This window comes from Diceros bicornis, chromosome 34, assembly GCF_020826845.1.
Source record: "Diceros bicornis minor isolate mBicDic1 chromosome 34, mDicBic1.mat.cur, whole genome shotgun sequence".
Taxonomy (NCBI): domain Eukaryota; kingdom Metazoa; phylum Chordata; class Mammalia; order Perissodactyla; family Rhinocerotidae; genus Diceros; species Diceros bicornis.
Genome location: NC_080773.1, coordinates 19,671,358 through 19,687,797, shown reverse-complemented (window position 1 = coordinate 19,687,797; position 16,440 = coordinate 19,671,358). Strand labels below are relative to the sequence as shown.

Genomic DNA, 16,440 nt, shown 5'->3' with positions numbered 1-16,440 from the left:
AAGCAAGGAACGCCTGATGCGACCAGAAGCTTGGAGAGAGGCCTGGAACAGATCCTTCCCTATTGCATTCAGAGGGAGCATGGCCCTGCCGACACCTTGATTTCGGACTTCTAGCCTCCAGAACCGAGACAATAAATTTCTGTTATTTAGGCCACCCAGTTGGTGATACTTTTACAGCAGTCCTAGGAAACTAATACAAACATGTATTCATAAACAATTGTATAAATAAAAATTAATTAGAAAAAATTGTTTACAGTAGGCTCCTAACAAAAGCCAAATTAATGGAGAGATAGAGACAATATGTTCATAGATATGAAAATGATGTCAATCTTCTTGTAATTAATCCATCAATTCAATGCAATTCCAGTCTCAACCCCAATGGTATTTTTCATGGAATTAGAAAAGCAGCTGCTAAAATCTATCTAGAAGAGAAAATGTACAAGAATGGCAAAAACAGATTCTATTCAAAAACTGAACAGAAAGAGGGACTTGCCTGATATGATATCAAAACATATCAAAATAAAATAATTAAACAGTATGGCTTGGAGGCAAGGAACAGATATAGAGATCAATGAAACATAATAGAAATGTCAGAAATAGACCTCTGTATATAAGGAAATTCAGTACATGATAAAGGTGGAATATTAAAACTAGGGAACAGATTGACTTTTAAAACAAATGGTATTGGTACAATTGGCTACATCCACCATAAATTCTTACCTTAGTGCATTTTCAAAAATTAGTCTTATGAGGCTGGCCCAGTGGTGTAATGGTTAAGTTTGTGTGCTTCGCTTTGGCAGCCCAGGGTTCGCAGGTTTGGATCCCGGGCACGGACCTATGCACCGCTCATCAAGCCATGCTGTGGTGGCATCCCATGTACAAAACAGAGGAAGACAGGCACAGATGTTAGCTCAGGGACCATCTTCCTCAAGCAAAAAGAGGAAGATTGGCAAGGGATGTTAGCTCAGGGCCAATCTTCCTCACCAAAAAAAAAAATAAATAAAGTCTTATATGGATTAAAGACAGAACCAAAATCAAAAGTAGAAGAGTATTGTTAAAAATGATAGAATATATTTATGACTTTGGGGTATGGCAGGTCTCTTAAACAACACACCAAAAGCAAAAGTCAGGATGGAATAGATTGATAAATAGATGTGAAGAAACACTCAGAACTCCTGTGTCACAAAAATAAACAAAGGAACAAAGTTAAAATACAAAGTACAAACTAGGAGGAAATATTTGGAACATAGGTAACTGACTAAGAATTAGAATCGAATCCAAAAAGTATTCCTACAAATGAATAGTAATGAAAAAGGCATAACAGCCCTATTTAAAAAATGGGCAAAGGATATGAGCAAGCAATTCACAGAAGACGAAATATGCAAGAGCAATAAACTCACAAAAAAATGTTCCCTCTCCTTAGTAATCAGAGAGCGGCAAGTTAGAACAGCGTGATACTGCCCTTTCAGGAAATGACTAATACTAACTCATCAGCCAGGTCCCTGCTCAGATGTCCCTTCCTCCCAGGAAACCCTTCCTGACCATAGGGCTGGGTTAGGTCCCCACCCCCGCCGCGGCTCTGTGGGGTCTCCCATCCCAGCCCTGCCCACACTGGGTGGTCACTGTTTAGGAACCGGACTGTCTCTCCCACTGGGCTGTGAGCTCCAGGGGGGCAGCGCGGGGCTATCTGTTGGTCACCGCTCTGTCGCTAGGACCGCCCCGCACGGGGCCGGGAACCGAGGGGGCGCTCGGGGAATATGTGTGTAATGAATGAATGAATGGCGAAATTGAGACCAAGTCAAGGGTAGAGCTGAGATTCAAACCCATCTGTACTGAGAGAAGCTACCTAGTCGGATCTCCCGCCATCTCTTCTCCACTGAGCCCTGCCCAGAGCCCGGGCACACAGAAGGTGCTCAATAAGGGCACTGAACTTGAACTGCTTGGCAACCAGAGACGCTCAGGTCCATAGACTCCCGCCTCTCTCCAACCCAAATCTCCGCAGTCCTCCAGAACCATAGAGAGCTGCGTGGGGACCGCCCCTCTCGATGCCCTACTCCTCTGGGGAACGGTGAGGGCGGGCTCGAGGGCTAGAGAGGCCGGAAGTGCAGCGAGCCTGGGGCCGCGCTGGCCGCGGCGGCGGTGGGACGTCTCGATCCCCCGCTGGTCGCTTCCTCGCGGGTCGGGGACGAGGAGGTGAGTCCCCGCGGAGCTCAGACAGAGCGGCTGGGGCGAGAGGGGCGGGGGCGGTCGGTGGCGACTGGCAGCCGCGGAAGCCAATCAATCGTTGCAGTGTCTGCGAGAGGGACGAGTGGGGCGAAGGCTGGGTGGGCATCCAGGTGCGAGCCCTGGGGGCGGGGCGGACGGTGGGGCCCGGCAAACGGAAGGCGGGGAACAGTGAGGGCCGGACGAAGAGACTGCAGGGGCCTTGAGGGGCGGGGCGAGTGGAACGTGTGGACCGGTAAGGGGCGGGGCGAGCCGAAGGTGGAGGCTCGATGGGGCGGGGCCTTATGGACCCTGCGGCGCTGGCCGATGGGACTGGATGCTATGGAGCCCTGGGGTCTTTGGGGGGAGACACCTGTGAGTCGGGGTTCCTGCTGGGGAGATGGGAATGCAGACGCCAATGTCTCACCCGCTCCCGCCGCCACGTCTTCATTTTCAGGCTCCAGAAGCACCTTGGGATGGACGAAGAGGCAGTACAGCAGACCACCAGACCACCCACAAGGAAGAAATTCCTCATACCACTGGACGAGGATGAGGTCCTTCCTGCAGGGGTAGGGCGAAGAGATGGGGGGACCACTGGGAGGCTGAGGGGGGTGTTGGGAGGAAGGGGGACAGGAAGGGGCCTGTGGGGCCACAGTGTGGGTCAGGAAATGTTGGGGCCTGGGTCACCTTGGGAAGACAGTCCTTTGCCCTCTGCAAGTCTCAGTTTCCCTATCTGGAAAATGTCGTGGTTAGGAGGGCTAAGGCAGAGCCCCCAAGTTGGCAGCCAGCGAGTGGTCTGGGGCTGTGTTTTCTGTGGCCAGCACCCTGGTTCTGCAAGGCATGAGTTTACTGCTGACATTTAAGAATTGGAAGGTTTTGCAATTTAAAAAAAGTGCACTTTTGATGTCTTTTGGTAAATCGAAAGATCTGACAACACTAAAATCTCGTTCCCACAGAGTGGTGCTGCGTACTGGCTGCCACCTATTTGCTATGAAGAAAAAGAAAGTAGGCTAAGGATATAGGGTGTGATGGGGGAGAAGAGCTACCTTAGATAGGATGATCAAGGGAGGGCCTCTCTGAGGAGATGACATTTTGGCAGAGACGTGAAAGAGGTGAGGGAGTGGGCTATGCAACATCTGGGGGGAGAGGGAACAGCCAGTGCCAAGGCCCTGAGGTCAGAACCTGACACGTTTGAGGGTAGCAAGAAGGCCTTTGGGGCTGGAGTAGAGAAAGCCAGGGGTGAGGTTCCTGAGACAAGGGGACGGGAAGAGATCTTCAAGAGTCTTTTGGGCTATGGTGACAGCTTTGGCTTTACTCTGAGGCAGGAGCCACCACGGGGCTCTGAGCAGAGGTGGCATGTGATATGACTTAGTGTGGGGAACAGAGTGTAGGGTGTAAGGGCGGAGGCAGGGAGTTGATAAGGAGGTGACTGCAGTGGTCCAAGGGAGAGAAGAAGATGGTGGCTGGGACCAGGGTAGAGGCCAATTTTGAATAAATTCAGACTTTGAATGCGCCCCCTTCTCTCCCCACAGGCCAAGCCCTTATTCAGATCCACACGGAGCCTTCCCACCGTGGAGACCTCGCCCCAGCCGGCCCCTCAGACCTATGCTGAGTATGCCATCTCAGGACCTCCAGGAGGGGCCGGAGCCCCATGCCCCATGGGGTCAGAACCCCCAGCAGGAGAGACTCCCAACCAAGCCCCCAAACCAGGGGCAAAATCCAACAGCATCATTGTGAGCCCCCGGCAGGTGAGGAGGGGGCAGATAAGTGGGGCTTTGGGTTTGAGGGGGGAATCTTGTTAGGGGGTGGCTTTCTGGTGGGTGGTAGAAAGAGATCTGAGTTCCAGCCATTGTGGTCTCAGCAGTGTCATTCATTCCTTCATTCATTCAACTACTGTGTGTGGGTTGAGGGTACCCCATGTTTTAGTCTGTTTGGGCTGCTATGACAAAAATCCCACAGACTGAGTGGCTTAAACAGCAAACACGTATTTCTCACAGTTCTGGAGCCTGGAAGTCCAAGATCAAGGCACCATCTGATTCGGTGTCTGATGAGGACCCACTTCCTCGTTCAGAGACAGCTGTCTTTTTTGTGAGGAAGATTAGCCCTGAGTTAATATCTGTTGCCAATCCTCCTCTTTTTGCTGAGGAACATGGACCCTGGGTGTCCATCTTCCTCTACTTTGTATGTGAGACGCTACCACAGCATGGCTTGATAAGCGGTGTGTAGGTCCGTGCCCGGGATCTGAACCCGCAAACCCCGGGCTGCTGAAGCAGAGTGCGTGAACTTAACCACTACACCACCTGGCCGGCCCCCTAAACTGTCTTGTAAAAGGCTACGTCATTTTACATTCCCACCAGCAGCATATGAAGGTTTCATTTTCACCATATCCCCACCATTTGTCATTGTCTGTCTTTTTTTTTTTTTTTTTGTGAGGAAGATCAGCCCTGAGCTAAGATCCATGCCAATCCTCCTTTTTGCTGAGGAAGACCGGCTCTGAGCTAACATCCGTGCCCATCTTCCTCCACTTTATATGAGACGCCGCCACAGCATGGCCTGACAAGCGGTGCGTCGGTGCGTGCCCGGGATCCGAACCCGGGCCGCCAGCAGCGGAGTGCGGGCACTTAACTGCTACGCCACGGGGCCGGCCCTGTCTGTCTTTTTTATTTTGGCCATTCTCATAGGTGTAGGATGGACAAAATAATCCTTTAAAAATTAAAATTGGATCCCGCCCCTCCCTTGCCCAAACCCTTCCATGGCACCTGGGTGCTGCAGATCAGATGGCCCAGGGCCTGTGGGACTGGGACCCCTGCAGACCCTTCCTGTCCCAGCTGCTCTGACTAGCCCACACCCCACGAGAGCAGACCCCACACCCTTATTACAATGGAATTCCACTTCACCTGGGAATTACACATTCATCCCTGAGACTCTTGTTTAATGCCTGTGTCCCCCATGGGGGCAATGACTTTTGTCTTGGTCCTGCTGTATCCCCAGCACTTAGACACTCAGTAGGCACTCAGATACTTGCTGAATGGGTTAGAGCTTGACTTGCTCAAAGAATTTCCCTCTTGGGCTAGAGGGTGAGGGGTATTCACAGAGAGGAGCCTGCTGAGCAGATGCCAGGCTGTAGGGGGCTGACCCTGTGGAGGGTCACAGGCCACAGTGAGGAGCTTCTTCTTGTGGCACTCGGGAGCCACAGCAGGGTTTAGAGCAGGGGAGAGGCAGCTTTGTGCTTTAGGAAGATGCCTCTGGCTACTGTTTGGAGGGTGGCCAGGAGGGGACACGACTGGGGCAGGAGACCTGGAGGAGGTGCAGTGGGGGCTGTGGCAGTGGAGGCGGAGGGATCCACGGGGATGCTTAGAAGGTAGATGTCCCACCTAGGGGAGGAGGGGGGGAGGGAGGTGCCCAGGACAAGGCCTCCGTCTCTAGACGGTGAGACTGTCCCTGAGATGGGGCCGGGAGGAGGAGCAGGTGTGGGGGCTGATGCTGAGGGCAGTGTGGGTGCAGTGAGGTGGACATCCGGGAACAGGTGTCCCACGGACCACAGCACACACAGGTTGCGACTGGGGGGCAGGGCGGAGCTGGAGAGAGACCCAGGGACCCTTCAGTTAAGCCTGGGGTATGGGGGGAGGGGCCTAGGTCAGAGCCCCAGCACCCAGAACATTCCAGGCTGGGGAGAGCGAAGCTGGAAAGACCCAGGCGCAAGGCAGGAGGAGGGCGGGGAGGTGTTGAGAAGAGGTGGGGGAGGGGCACCCTGGGGTGGCCGTGGCCCTGGGGTCACCCTGTTGATGGCTTCGGCCCTTCCTCCCTCCCCAGAGGGGCAACCCCGTGCTGAAGTTCGTGCGCAACGTGCCCTGGGAATTTGGTGACGTGCTTCCCGACTACGTGCTGGGCCAGAGCACCTGTGCTCTCTTCCTCAGGTGAGCTCTGGGGGGGCGGCCCCACCCTCCAAGGTGGCCTGGGAGGGGTGTGCTTCAGTGTTCTGGGCCACTGGATGGGAGACCTCTGGGCATGGCCCTGTCGGCTCTGGGCCTAGGTGTGACCCTGTGTGGGAGGCAGAGGCCTGGAAGTGCCCAGAGCAACAAGAGCTGGGGGCCCAGGCTCTGGGTCTGAGGGAGGAGGGGCGGGGGGGCCTAGGCTCTGGGTCTGAGGGAGGAGGGGCGGGGGGCCTAGGCTCTGGGTCTGAGGGAGGAGGGGCGGGGGGCCTAGGCTCTGGGTCTGAGGGAGGAGGGGCGGGGGGCCCAGGCTCTGGGTCTGAGGGAGGAGGGGCGGGGGGCCTAGGCTCTGGGTCTGAGGGAGGAGGGGCGGGGGGCCTAGGCTCTGGGTCTGAGGGAGGAGGGGCGAGGGGCCTGGGCTCCCAGGTCTGAGGGAGGAGGGGCCGGGTCACTCATGCCCCAGACATCCAGGACTAGAGCCAGGATTTCTCTAACCTCCACTGCAGTTAAGCAAGTTCCTCCTTCCCTCCTGGGCGCCCCTCTCCAGACAGAGGAAGTGAAACTCTAGGTGCCTGTCTTCCCTGCGGGGTCACGCCCTCTGAGGCCAAAGCAGACAGTCCCTGGGTGGGCCCTGCTTCCCGAGCCCAGCTGAGCAGTGTCCCCTGGTCCACACTGTAGGGCGCTGGTCTCCTATTCTCCACTAGAAGCGCAGGCCTCTTCCCTTCCTCAGTGAAGAAGCGGGGGCTTCTTCCCCCAGGGATCCAGAGCCACGCAGCCCTCACTGCCACCCCCTCCTGTGCCCCTTCCTTGAAGGGTGACCTCGGGGAAGTCACTTAACTTCTCTGAGCCTCGGATCCCGGCCAGGCTGTCCCCTGTGCTGCCCCGGCCCTCTGCATTCCCGAGAGAGTGAAGAAGGGCTCCGGGGTCTCTGGGAGACTGACGTCCCCCATCCCTCCCTCTCCCCCACCCCCAGCCTCCGCTATCACAACCTCCACCCGGACTACATCCACCAGCGGCTGCAGAGCCTGGGCAAGAGCTTCGCCCTGCGGGTCCTGCTCATCCAGGTGGACGTGGTAAGCCAGGGGCGCTCCCCCGCCGGCCTCACCGTCGCCGCCTGTGAGATGGGAGTGTTGGGCCTCACAGTAGCCGAGTGGACTGTTGAATCCCTTCCAAGGAGACACACAAGTTGAAACCTCAGGGAGGAAGCGTTTTTCACATGAGATTGACACCCTGTGTGGGCAAGGAGGTGGGAGGGTAAAATTGTCCATCTCCTTCCCCGCACCCCCTTCAACTAGTCCCAGCCCTCTGCCACCTAAATATTTCTTAAATCTGTTTCATCCTCTCTATCCTCACAGCCTGGCCCCATCCAGGCCCCCTCCTCTCCGGCCTGGGTCCCTGCCCCAGCCTCTTCCTTATCTCATAGCCTCCAGCCTCGACCCCTGCCATCCTTACAGCAGCCAGAAGGGTCTTTCCAAAGCACAGATCAGATGTCAAAACCCCTCCATGGCTCCACAGTGCCCTCCATGGCCCGTGAGTGGCCCAACCCCCGCCCATCTCTCTGGGCTCATTTCTATATATATATATTTTTTTAAATTTTTATTTATTTATTTGTTTTTCCCCCAGGGCCCCAGTAGATAGTTGTATGTCATAGCTTCACATCCTTCTAGTTGCTGTATGTGGGACGCGGCCTCAGCATGGCCGGAGAAGCAGTGCTGCGTCAGTGCGCGCCTGGGATCCGAACCCAGGCCGCCGGCAGCGAAGCGCGCACGCTTAACCGCTAAGCCACAGGGCCAGCCCTCTGGGCTCATTTCTAAGCTTCCAGGCGATCACCTTTCTTTCCCATCCTCCATCCCATATTGAGTGAATTGTGGTTCCTCAAGCCTTTCACCTCACATCCTTTGCACGTGCTGTTCCCTATGTCTGGAATTCCCTTTTTAGCTTTCCTTTGCTGCCTTCACTCCTCATCCTCCTTCAGGTCTCAGCTCAGATGTCCCCTCCTCCAGGAAGCTCTCCCTGATCCCCAGGCAGGGCATGCTCCTCTGGCTCCCCGGTCCCAGCTCTGGCCACTCTGGCTCATCACTGGCTGGGGACAGGTCTCATCAGACTGTGGGTCCCGGGAGGGCAGAGCCAGGTCTGTATCAGTCCCTGCTGGGTCCCAGCACTGCCCAGCACAGGAGTGTCAGTCGAGTGGAAGGCTCTTGGCATCCTAAGCTACTGTGTTTTCAAGACCATAATTCCTTGCTTTCTCCCAGATCTCTCATTCTGATTTTCTTTTCCACCCAGAAAGATCCTCAGCGGGCCCTCAAGGAGCTGGCTAAGATGTGCATCCTGGCCGACTGCACCCTGGTCCTTGCCTGGAGGTGAGATTGAGGCTCCCCACCCAGGTCAGGCTCTACCCTGAGACATTACCCTTCCCCCACCTTCCCAGTCCTTCCCTTCTCCTCCCAGGAGCTCCCTGTGTGAGCCTGGTCCAGGCTCTGCCTCTCTCTGGGCCTCAGTTTTTTCATCTATAAAATAGAGTCTTAATACCTTTCTTGTAGGGTTGTAAGCACAAAAACAGGTGATGTAGCTCAAATTCCCAGGACCATACTGGGCCCCTGTGAGTTAGACAGAAAATCTGGCTGAATAATTAATTGCATGTCTAGGTTTCTAAAGACCAGTTAGATTGGCTCTCCAATTGGAAAAAAAGAGATCCCTTTCTCACACTGTAAAAAAAATTAAATCCTGACAAATTACAGACATAAAAAGAAAAACAATAGGGGGCCGGCCCGGTAGCGTAGTGGTTAAGTTCACACGCTCTGCTTCGGCGGCCCAGAGTTCGCGGCTTCGGATCCCGGGCGCAGACCTACGCACTGATCATCAAGCCATGCTGTGTCAGACGTCCCACATGTAAAGTACAGGAAGATGGGCACAGATCTTAGCCCAGGGCCAATCTTCCTCAGGAAAAAAAGGAGGATTGGCAGTGGATGTTAGCTCAGGGCTAATCTTCCTCACCAAAAGAAAAAAAAGAAAAACAATAAAAGTCTGACAAGAAATCTTATGGGAGAATATTTTTTAAAATCCTGTGGTAGGAAAAGTCTTCCAAAGCCAGACCCAAAACCCAGAAACCATAAAGGAAAAGGTAGGCTGATTTGGGAAAATTTAAATTTTAAAATTTCTGGAGGGTAAGAGATAATCTACCTGGAGATGGCGTCACATCCCACGGGTTAAGGGCTCAGTCCCACAAGGCAGTCCCACACACACACTTCAGACGCCAGTCACGAGCCCGGGTTGTCACCTGTGCTTCTGACCAACCGGCTACAGATCAGAGGTTCCAATGACCCCCCTCCTCAGGTGATTAATTTGCTAGACTGGCTCACAGAACTCAAGGAAACACTTCCTGGTGTTTACCAGTTTATTTACTTATTTATTTTTTGTGAGGAAGGTTAGCCCTGGCTAACATCCATGCCCATCTTCCTCTACTTTATATGGGATGCCACCACAGCATGGCTTGAGAAGCGGTGCATCAGTGCGCGCCCGGGATCCGAACCCGTGAACCCCGGGCTGCCGAAGCAGAGCTCGTGCACTTAACCACTGCGCCCTGGGCTGGCCCCTGTTTACCAGTTTATGAAAGGATATGATGAGGATTCAGAGGAACAGCCTGATGAAGCAATCCACAGGGCCAGGTCTGGGAGGGTCCTGAGCGCAGGACTTTCTGTCCCCGTGGAGTTGGGGTGTGTCACCCTCCCTGTGTGGATGTGCTCACCAGCCCGGAAGCTCTCCAACCCTGTATTGTTGGGATTTTATGGAAGCTTCCTCACGGAGGCATGATCAATCATTAACTCTATTTCCGGCCCCTCTTCCCTCTCTGGAGGATGGGGGGTGGGGACGAAAATTCCAAGCTTCTAATCCTGGCTTGGACTTTCTGGTGACCAGCCCCCATCCAGGAGCCACCCAGAGTCACCTCATTAGAACAAATGATGCTCCTAGTTCTCTTAGAGCTTAGGAATTGACAAGGGTTTCAGGAGCTCTGTACCAGGAACTGGGGGCAGAGACTAACATATATTTTCTGTTTTCTCACAGTCGCCTTTTCAGATTGGCTTCTTTCTCTTAGCAAGATGCTTTGAAGGTTCCCCCAGGTCTTTTCATGACTTGGTTAGCTCATTTTTTATCACTGAATAATACCCCACTGTCTGGATCCACATTCTTTCTCAGCTGCGTAGTATTCCATCGCCTGGATGGACCAGCTCAGCAGCCCCTAGTGGTGGACGCATGGGTAGTTTCCAGTCTTTGCTGTTACCACCGACACTCTCACTTCTGCCCTGAACCCCAGGCATGGGTTTTTAGGCAAAAGGCAAATGTATCTGTAATTCTGTGCTCTTCCTCGGGGGGTGTACCTCTCTACTGTTTGACTATTTGGAAAAATGCATTTATGTATTAGTTGTATATTAAAAGCAAGTGTCAAAATTACTCTATTTTGTGGGAGGTGGCACAGGATAGTGTTAAGAGCCTGGGGCTGGGTGATTCAGACCCACCGAGGGGGCTGTTCCTCCTCCCCACCAGCTGTTTAATCTTGGGCAAGTGACTTAACCGTGCTGGTCTCAGTTTCCCCCTCTGTATAGTGGTTTGAAAATAATAACTGCCCTCCAGGATCTCTCGGGTGAGTCCAGAAGCTTCTGAACATAACAGGTTTCGGACAGTGCCTGCCACACAGCTCGGCCCCCACGCAGGCAATATTTCCCATGTCTTTACATCCAAACTGTAGAATATTTTGCAACCATTACATAAATGGGGTCGAGCTCCGTCCGCTGGAAAGATGTCCTGATTATACTGTAGAGTGCAGAAACGAAAGCAGCTTGCAGAACCGGATATGTAGTGTGCTAACCTGTATGTCCCGAACAAATGATTAATAACAAGAACAATAACAATACTTGCTACAGTGAGAGAAAAGCAAAAACACCCATCTTATTGAAAAAAAATAGAATTAGGAAAATTGATGTTTCTTTTTTGTTTTTTTCTGAGGAAGATTCGCCCTGAGCTAACATCCGTGCCCATTTTCCTTTATTTTGTATGTGGGATGCCACCACAGCATAGCTTGATGAGCGGTGTGTAGGTCTGCGCCCAGGATCCAAACCCGGGCCCCGAAGCGGAGCATGCAAACTTACCCACTAGGCCACGGGGCCAGCCCCTATGTTTCTTTCAGGAATGTAAATCATGGTTTAATCAACAAATATTGCTTACTAGCTAGACTTGGAAGGCTAAGAAACTTCCTCAAGACAAATACTTGATTTACTTCCACTCAAGTCACTGTTCTCAAGTTCCAAAGAAAAAAAATGCCAGCATTTTCCTGGTGCTAATACACTTGAGTTACTTTACACCCATATAGACCCTTTTTATGATTCAGTCGTTTCGACTACCTTTGAAACAGTTAATTACATGTAAAAAACAGTACCTCTTGTGACAATGAATGGCGATTACGAAATCGTGTTAATTGCTGCAAAGGATTCAGCAGCCTGCGCCCGTGGCTTTCCTTTTGAAGGTGCACTATATTAAAAACCTTCAAAAGCTCCATTTCTCTGGGTGCTGGGAAGCTGAATGGTTCATGAGGTTGTCTTCCTGCAGTTGGGAAAATAAACAGTATTTCTGGTTTGTCTCCCTCTCAAACCCGGGGCAACAGCTCCGTGCGCGGACTTCTCTTGCCAGGATAGCTAACGTTTCTTAAACAGGCTTCTAAGTGCCAGGGACGGTTCTGGGCACTTACAGATCATTGACTCATTTGATCATCACAGTTTTGCCATCTAGCCCGCTTTACAGATGAGGCACCTGAGGCCCAGAGAGATTAAAATCAGTGGCCCGGGGTCCCTCAGGTGGGAAGTGGGCTGGTCAGGCTCCCAAGCTGTGGTCCTGGGCCAGAAGAGATGTGTAAAGATACGCCCAGCAGGAGTTGCCACCAGGGGGTTCGTTTTTCTCTATAGTCTTAGAGTTTGGAATTGCTAGCATCAGTAATGACTACTACCGTAATGAAATGAATCTAAAACATGACCCCCCTCACCCCGAATGTTCTCTCACCCCAGCCCTGAGGAGGCTGGGCGGTACCTGGAAACCTACAAGGCCTATGAGCAGAAGCCTGCGGACCTCCTGATGGAGAAGCTGGAGCAGGATTTCGTCTCCCGGGTGAGGCCACCTTGCCTCCCTCTAGCTCCTTCCTGGGTGTTTGAGCCTCAGTTCTGATCTCAGGTCATACCTCTCCTCCCCAGTCCCACCCTCAGCTTCTAGTCTCCCCTCTCCCACCCAGAGAGCAGCTAGAGGGGTCTTCCTAAGCACAAACCTGATCCTGCCCTCTCCAGCTCAAAAGCCTCCCATGGCTCCCCGGTGCCCTCAGGGCAAGCCCGGCCTTCTCACCATGGTCTACAAGGCCCTGCCTATTTGGCCCTGCAGCCCGGTCCACCCCCTGCCCGCACATCCTCTGTCACTTCTCCCAGGCTTACCTCGCTTCTCTAAATATGTGCCCACTGTTCCCTCTGTGATTACCTGCCTGACCCCATCTTTCCCATCTCAGCTCTGATGCCTCCTTCTCCGGGAAGCCCTCCCTGATCCCCAGGCCAGGTCAAGCGTCCCCGCTGGGCTCCCCCATCCCAGCCCTGCCTATCTGGGTCCCCACTGTCTGGAACTGATTTGTCTCCGGGACTGGACTGGGAGCCCCAGGACGGCAGGGTTGGGCTGTGTGGGTCCCTGCTCTGTCCTCAGCACCACCCAGCACTGTGGGTGCTCAGAGTATTTGGTGAGTGAATTGTTGAATCTGGGCTCCAATGATAGAGTAATGGTGGATGTTCACAGCCACTCGAGGTGGGTACCATTAGGACCCCTGTTTGCCTGAAAACAGAGGCCCAGAGAGGTCAGTGCCCTCGCCCAGGGTCCCACAGGGAGTAAGCAGTGGGGCCTGGTTTTGAACCCAGGGCCAACTCCAGAGCCACAGTCTTCCCCTGGGCAGAAGCAGCTCAAGATAAATGGCATTTATCTTCTCATCACATGACCGACACCTTCTCAGCTAGCTGGGGATAACTCTGAGATGAACTTTTAATTAAAAAAAAAAACAGGCATTTATTGAGTGCCTCCTGCATGCAGGGCAGTTGGGGACACAGCAGTGACTCAGCGCTGTCCTCACAGGCTCAGTCGTGCTCTCTCCTTTTCTCTCCCAATGCACCTCTGCCTCCTCCTCTCCTTCCAGGTGACTGAATGTCTGACCACCGTGAAGTCAGTCAACAAAACGGACAGTCAGACCCTCCTGGCTACATTTGGGGTAAGGACTGATTCCCTTGTCCCAACAGGCATTTCTACCCCCTTGCCGTTTCGAGGAAGCCCCCCACCCATTTCCTTCCACCTCCCTGCCCCTGCCCCCATCCTTCCTGCTTCCCCTGTGCTCCCACAGGACTTCACCTCCTTCTGGGAACGTCTTAGACCTCTGATCAGCTGGCCCAGGGTAGAGTTTTGTGCTCACCTCCCCTGACCCTTTGCTCCCACCTTTCTCAGTCTCTGGAACAGCTCATAGCTGCATCGCGGGAAGATCTCGCCTTGTGCCCAGGCCTGGGACCCCAGAAGGTAAGAGCTCTGGGAATGGGCTGGAGGGGTCGGGGGCAGGAGGGAGCCCCAGATAAACGGGACCTTAGATCCCAAAGTTCTAAGGTTTCAGAAAGCCCACAGTGCCTCTCCTACAGATGGGGGAAAACCGAGGCCCAGAGAGGGTGGGAACCAGCCCAGCCTCACACAGCCAGTCTGAGACAGAATCCAGATTAGGCTACTTCTCTCCTAGCCCCCAGAACTCCCTCTAAGCTGGGAGAAAAAGAACCAAAAGCCCACTCCGGATGTTTCAAACAAATGGCTCCTTTAATGACCGGCTCCTCATCTCCTGCTCCCTCCCACCCAGGCCCGGAGACTGTTTGATGTCCTTCACGAGCCCTTCCTGAAAGTACCCCGATGACCGCAGATGCCAAGGAGGCCCTCAGTGTGATAATAAAGCATCTCCCAGTGCAGGCTCCCGCTGGCGTGCTGGTGCGGTCGCCAGGAGGGGTTCTCTGCTCTCGCCGTCTGATGGCCCAGGTGGCCACCTTCAGCTCTTCATAGTTGCAGCCGTCAGTTTCCCTGGAGGAGAGGACACAGGATCCCGCGGCAGATGCTTCTTCCTCTTCTTCTCCCGTCCTGTGGGAGCCCCCTCCCCAGACTCCGGATTCAGAGGGAGCTCTGACATCTCCTGGGATGCCGTCTCTGGCCCCCCGCTTTCCTGGCCCCGCTTCTTCCTCTTCTTGGTGGCTGTCGGATCTGCCCTGGCCTCAGGCTCACCCTCATCTGGCAGCTCAAGCTCTATCATCTCACCTTGTGGGTCCATCATCTCAGCCCCTGGCTCTGTCGCTCTGTGCCCTCTTTCTTTCTTTTTCTTTTTCTTCTTGGTAGATGCTAGAGCTGCCTGAGGCTCAACGCCACCAGGCAGCTTGGGCTCCATCACCTCTTCCTGTGGCTCCATCACCTCTTCCTGTGGCTCTGTCATCTCTGTCCCTGGCTCCGTCATCACGTTTTGCCATTTTTCTTTTTTCCTTTTCTTTTTGGTGAATGCCAGAGCTGCCTCGGCCTGAGGCTCAACTTCACGTGGCGGTTCAGGCTCCATCATCTCGGGCTCTAGAGCCTCAGCCCCTGGCTCCATCATCTCTGTGTACCCCTTTTCTTTCTTCTTTTTCTTCGAGGACGGCAGTGGGATAGCTTCCTCCTGTGGCTCCATCTTCACCTGCAGGTGAGAGTCAACTGTCACCCCCTCCACTGGCTCCATCCCTTCTGTCCCTTTCCGCCTCTTCCTCTTCTTGGTGGGGGAGAGGACTGTCTCTTCCAGAGGCTCAGTTTTAACCATGAGTTCCAGTTCCCCTGTCTTGTCTTCTGGCTCCACCATTTCTGCCTCTTTGAGCTTCTTTTTCTTCTTCTTGATGGTGGATGGGAGCAGCACTCCCAGAGGTGCTGACATCTCAGTGGCAGGCTCTGTTGCCACGGGCTCCATCACCTCCAGTTCTGTCAGCTGCTGCGTTTTTTTCTTCTTCTTCCCCACATCTGTCTCCAGGGTCCCCAAAGCTGTGTCCACCTCCAGTGCCCCATGCCCATTCACTTCCTCCTGAGGAATGGAGGCCTCTGGCCTATGCCTCTTCTTTTTCCTCTTCCCCGAGGCCAGTGACCTCAGTGCCAAGGCTGACCCCGGCCCTGTGACTGGCGGGCTGCCTCCAAAGGCACAGAACCGAGGCCTCAGGCCAGGGGGGATCTGTGGTGGGGGGCTTGCTGGAATGGGCTGCAGGGGGGTCCCTGAAAGGGATTCTTGGGGACCCTCAAAGATGCTTAGCCTGCCCTGCAGGGCTGGGGCACAGGTGAGCCCCCCTGCCGCCTCCGCTGAGGGGGCCAGTAGGGTCGCTTCTCCAGCCTGGGGGCCGCTGCTGCTCAGGACCCGGTAGCGGTGCCGCTTGCCTGCCAACTTGCCCTTCACCAGCTGGGAGCCAGAAAGAGGCACGAGCCGCCCGTTGAGGCTGAAGGGAGAAAGGGAGAGAGCAGAAGCTTGGTCAGACTCTCTTGGTGGGAGAGAGGAAAGGAGCTGAGAAGCAGCATTTGTGGGTTCCTCAGGAAAGCCCCTCTAAGTGTCCCCCAACTTCAGCCACTGGGGTGGGGAGTATTCCGGGAAGGTGGCCTGGGACCACTCACCAGTCTGGGGCGAAGTCTACAGGGGCCTGGATGAGCCATAGCTCCGTATCTGGGCCGGTCAACGCCTCCAAGGAGAAACGCGTGGGCTCTGAGGCTGGGGGCGTCGCGGTAAAGTTGGGGGGACAAGAAAAACGGGCAGCACCTACAGAAGGGGAAACGGGGGTCTGTTGACAGCTTCCTGGCGGTCCAATCCTCTAGGGCGCCTATCGGTCCATTGGTCTCAACCTCTAGAGCGTCCCAGTCCCCTCACCTGGTCCCTCCTCTGTCCGGCTGTTTCCCAGAGGCGCCCCTATCTCCACCGGTCCAACCCCTGGGGGCGCCCTTCTCTCCACCGGTAGCCCCCCGCCAGATACCCTCTCTTCGTCTGAACGTCTTCCCTCCGCAGGTCCTGTCTCCGGGGATGTTCCTTTTTCCGTCCGAACGCTCCCGAGCGCCCGTTTCTCCTCCCCCCAGCCAAATCTCTGCACCCCGTCGGCCCGCCCTGAAGCATCTCACCGCCGGATGGGGTCCCCGCCATCCCGGGACCCACGCTTCCCGAAGCCCTGGCGGCCGGAGCTACGCCGGCCCCGCCGCCGACCACGAGGAGCCAAAGGGGCAGGGT

The 16,440-nt window shown here is 54.4% G+C and overlaps 2 protein-coding genes across 4 annotated transcripts; one reads left to right on the top strand and one right to left on the bottom strand.

Moving 5' to 3' along the window:
• Positions 1-2,103: 2,103 nt before the first annotated feature.
• ERCC1 (ERCC excision repair 1, endonuclease non-catalytic subunit) lies at positions 2,104-14,148 on the top strand. 3 transcript variants are annotated; one of them, XM_058529590.1, is made up of 10 exons: positions 2,104-2,193; positions 2,660-2,771; positions 3,735-3,950; positions 6,016-6,119; positions 7,108-7,207; positions 8,418-8,494; positions 12,188-12,287; positions 13,342-13,413; positions 13,644-13,712; positions 14,038-14,148. In XM_058529590.1, exons 2-10 carry the CDS (start codon positions 2,679-2,681, stop codon positions 14,089-14,091), a joined length of 885 nt encoding a protein of 294 aa, XP_058385573.1. In that variant the 5' UTR covers positions 2,104-2,193; positions 2,660-2,678; the 3' UTR covers positions 14,092-14,148. The 3 variants fall into 3 exon arrangements, with proteins under 3 accessions (XP_058385573.1, XP_058385571.1, XP_058385570.1); XM_058529588.1 differs by lacking the exon at positions 2,104-2,193 and adding an exon at positions 2,533-2,577 and having other exon boundaries at positions 2,660-2,756; XM_058529587.1 differs by lacking the exon at positions 2,104-2,193 and adding an exon at positions 2,533-2,577.
• On the bottom strand, positions 13,969-16,412 carry POLR1G (RNA polymerase I subunit G). The gene is made up of 3 exons (XM_058529586.1): positions 16,335-16,412; positions 15,840-15,981; positions 13,969-15,667 (listed from the first exon to the last, which is right to left on the bottom strand). The coding sequence occupies exons 1-3, from the start codon at positions 16,354-16,356 to the stop codon at positions 14,221-14,223; spliced, it is 1,611 nt and encodes a 536-aa protein (XP_058385569.1). The 5' UTR covers positions 16,357-16,412; the 3' UTR covers positions 13,969-14,220.
• Between the last annotated feature and the right edge of the window lie 28 nt (positions 16,413-16,440).

Bases quoted from the DNA above. Each gene is read 5' to 3' on its own strand.
- POLR1G (XM_058529586.1), bottom strand. From the start codon at position 16,356: ATGGCGGGGACCCCATCCGGCG. The intron at 15,982-16,334 runs GTGAGATGCTTC...CCCCTTCTGTAG, and splicing joins GGCGGGGACCCCATCCGGCG to GTGCTGCCCGTTTTTCTTGT. The intron at 15,668-15,839 runs GTGAGTGGTCCC...TTCTCCCTTCAG, and splicing joins GTAGACTTCGCCCCAGACTG to CCTCAACGGGCGGCTCGTGC.
- ERCC1 (XM_058529587.1), top strand. From the start codon at position 2,540: ATGCTATGGAGCCCTGGGGTCTTTGGGGGGAGACACCT. The intron at 2,578-2,659 runs GTGAGTCGGGGT...CTTCATTTTCAG, and splicing joins GTCTTTGGGGGGAGACACCT to GCTCCAGAAGCACCTTGGGA. The intron at 12,288-13,341 runs GTGAGGCCACCT...CTCTCCTTCCAG, and splicing joins AGCAGGATTTCGTCTCCCGG to GTGACTGAATGTCTGACCAC.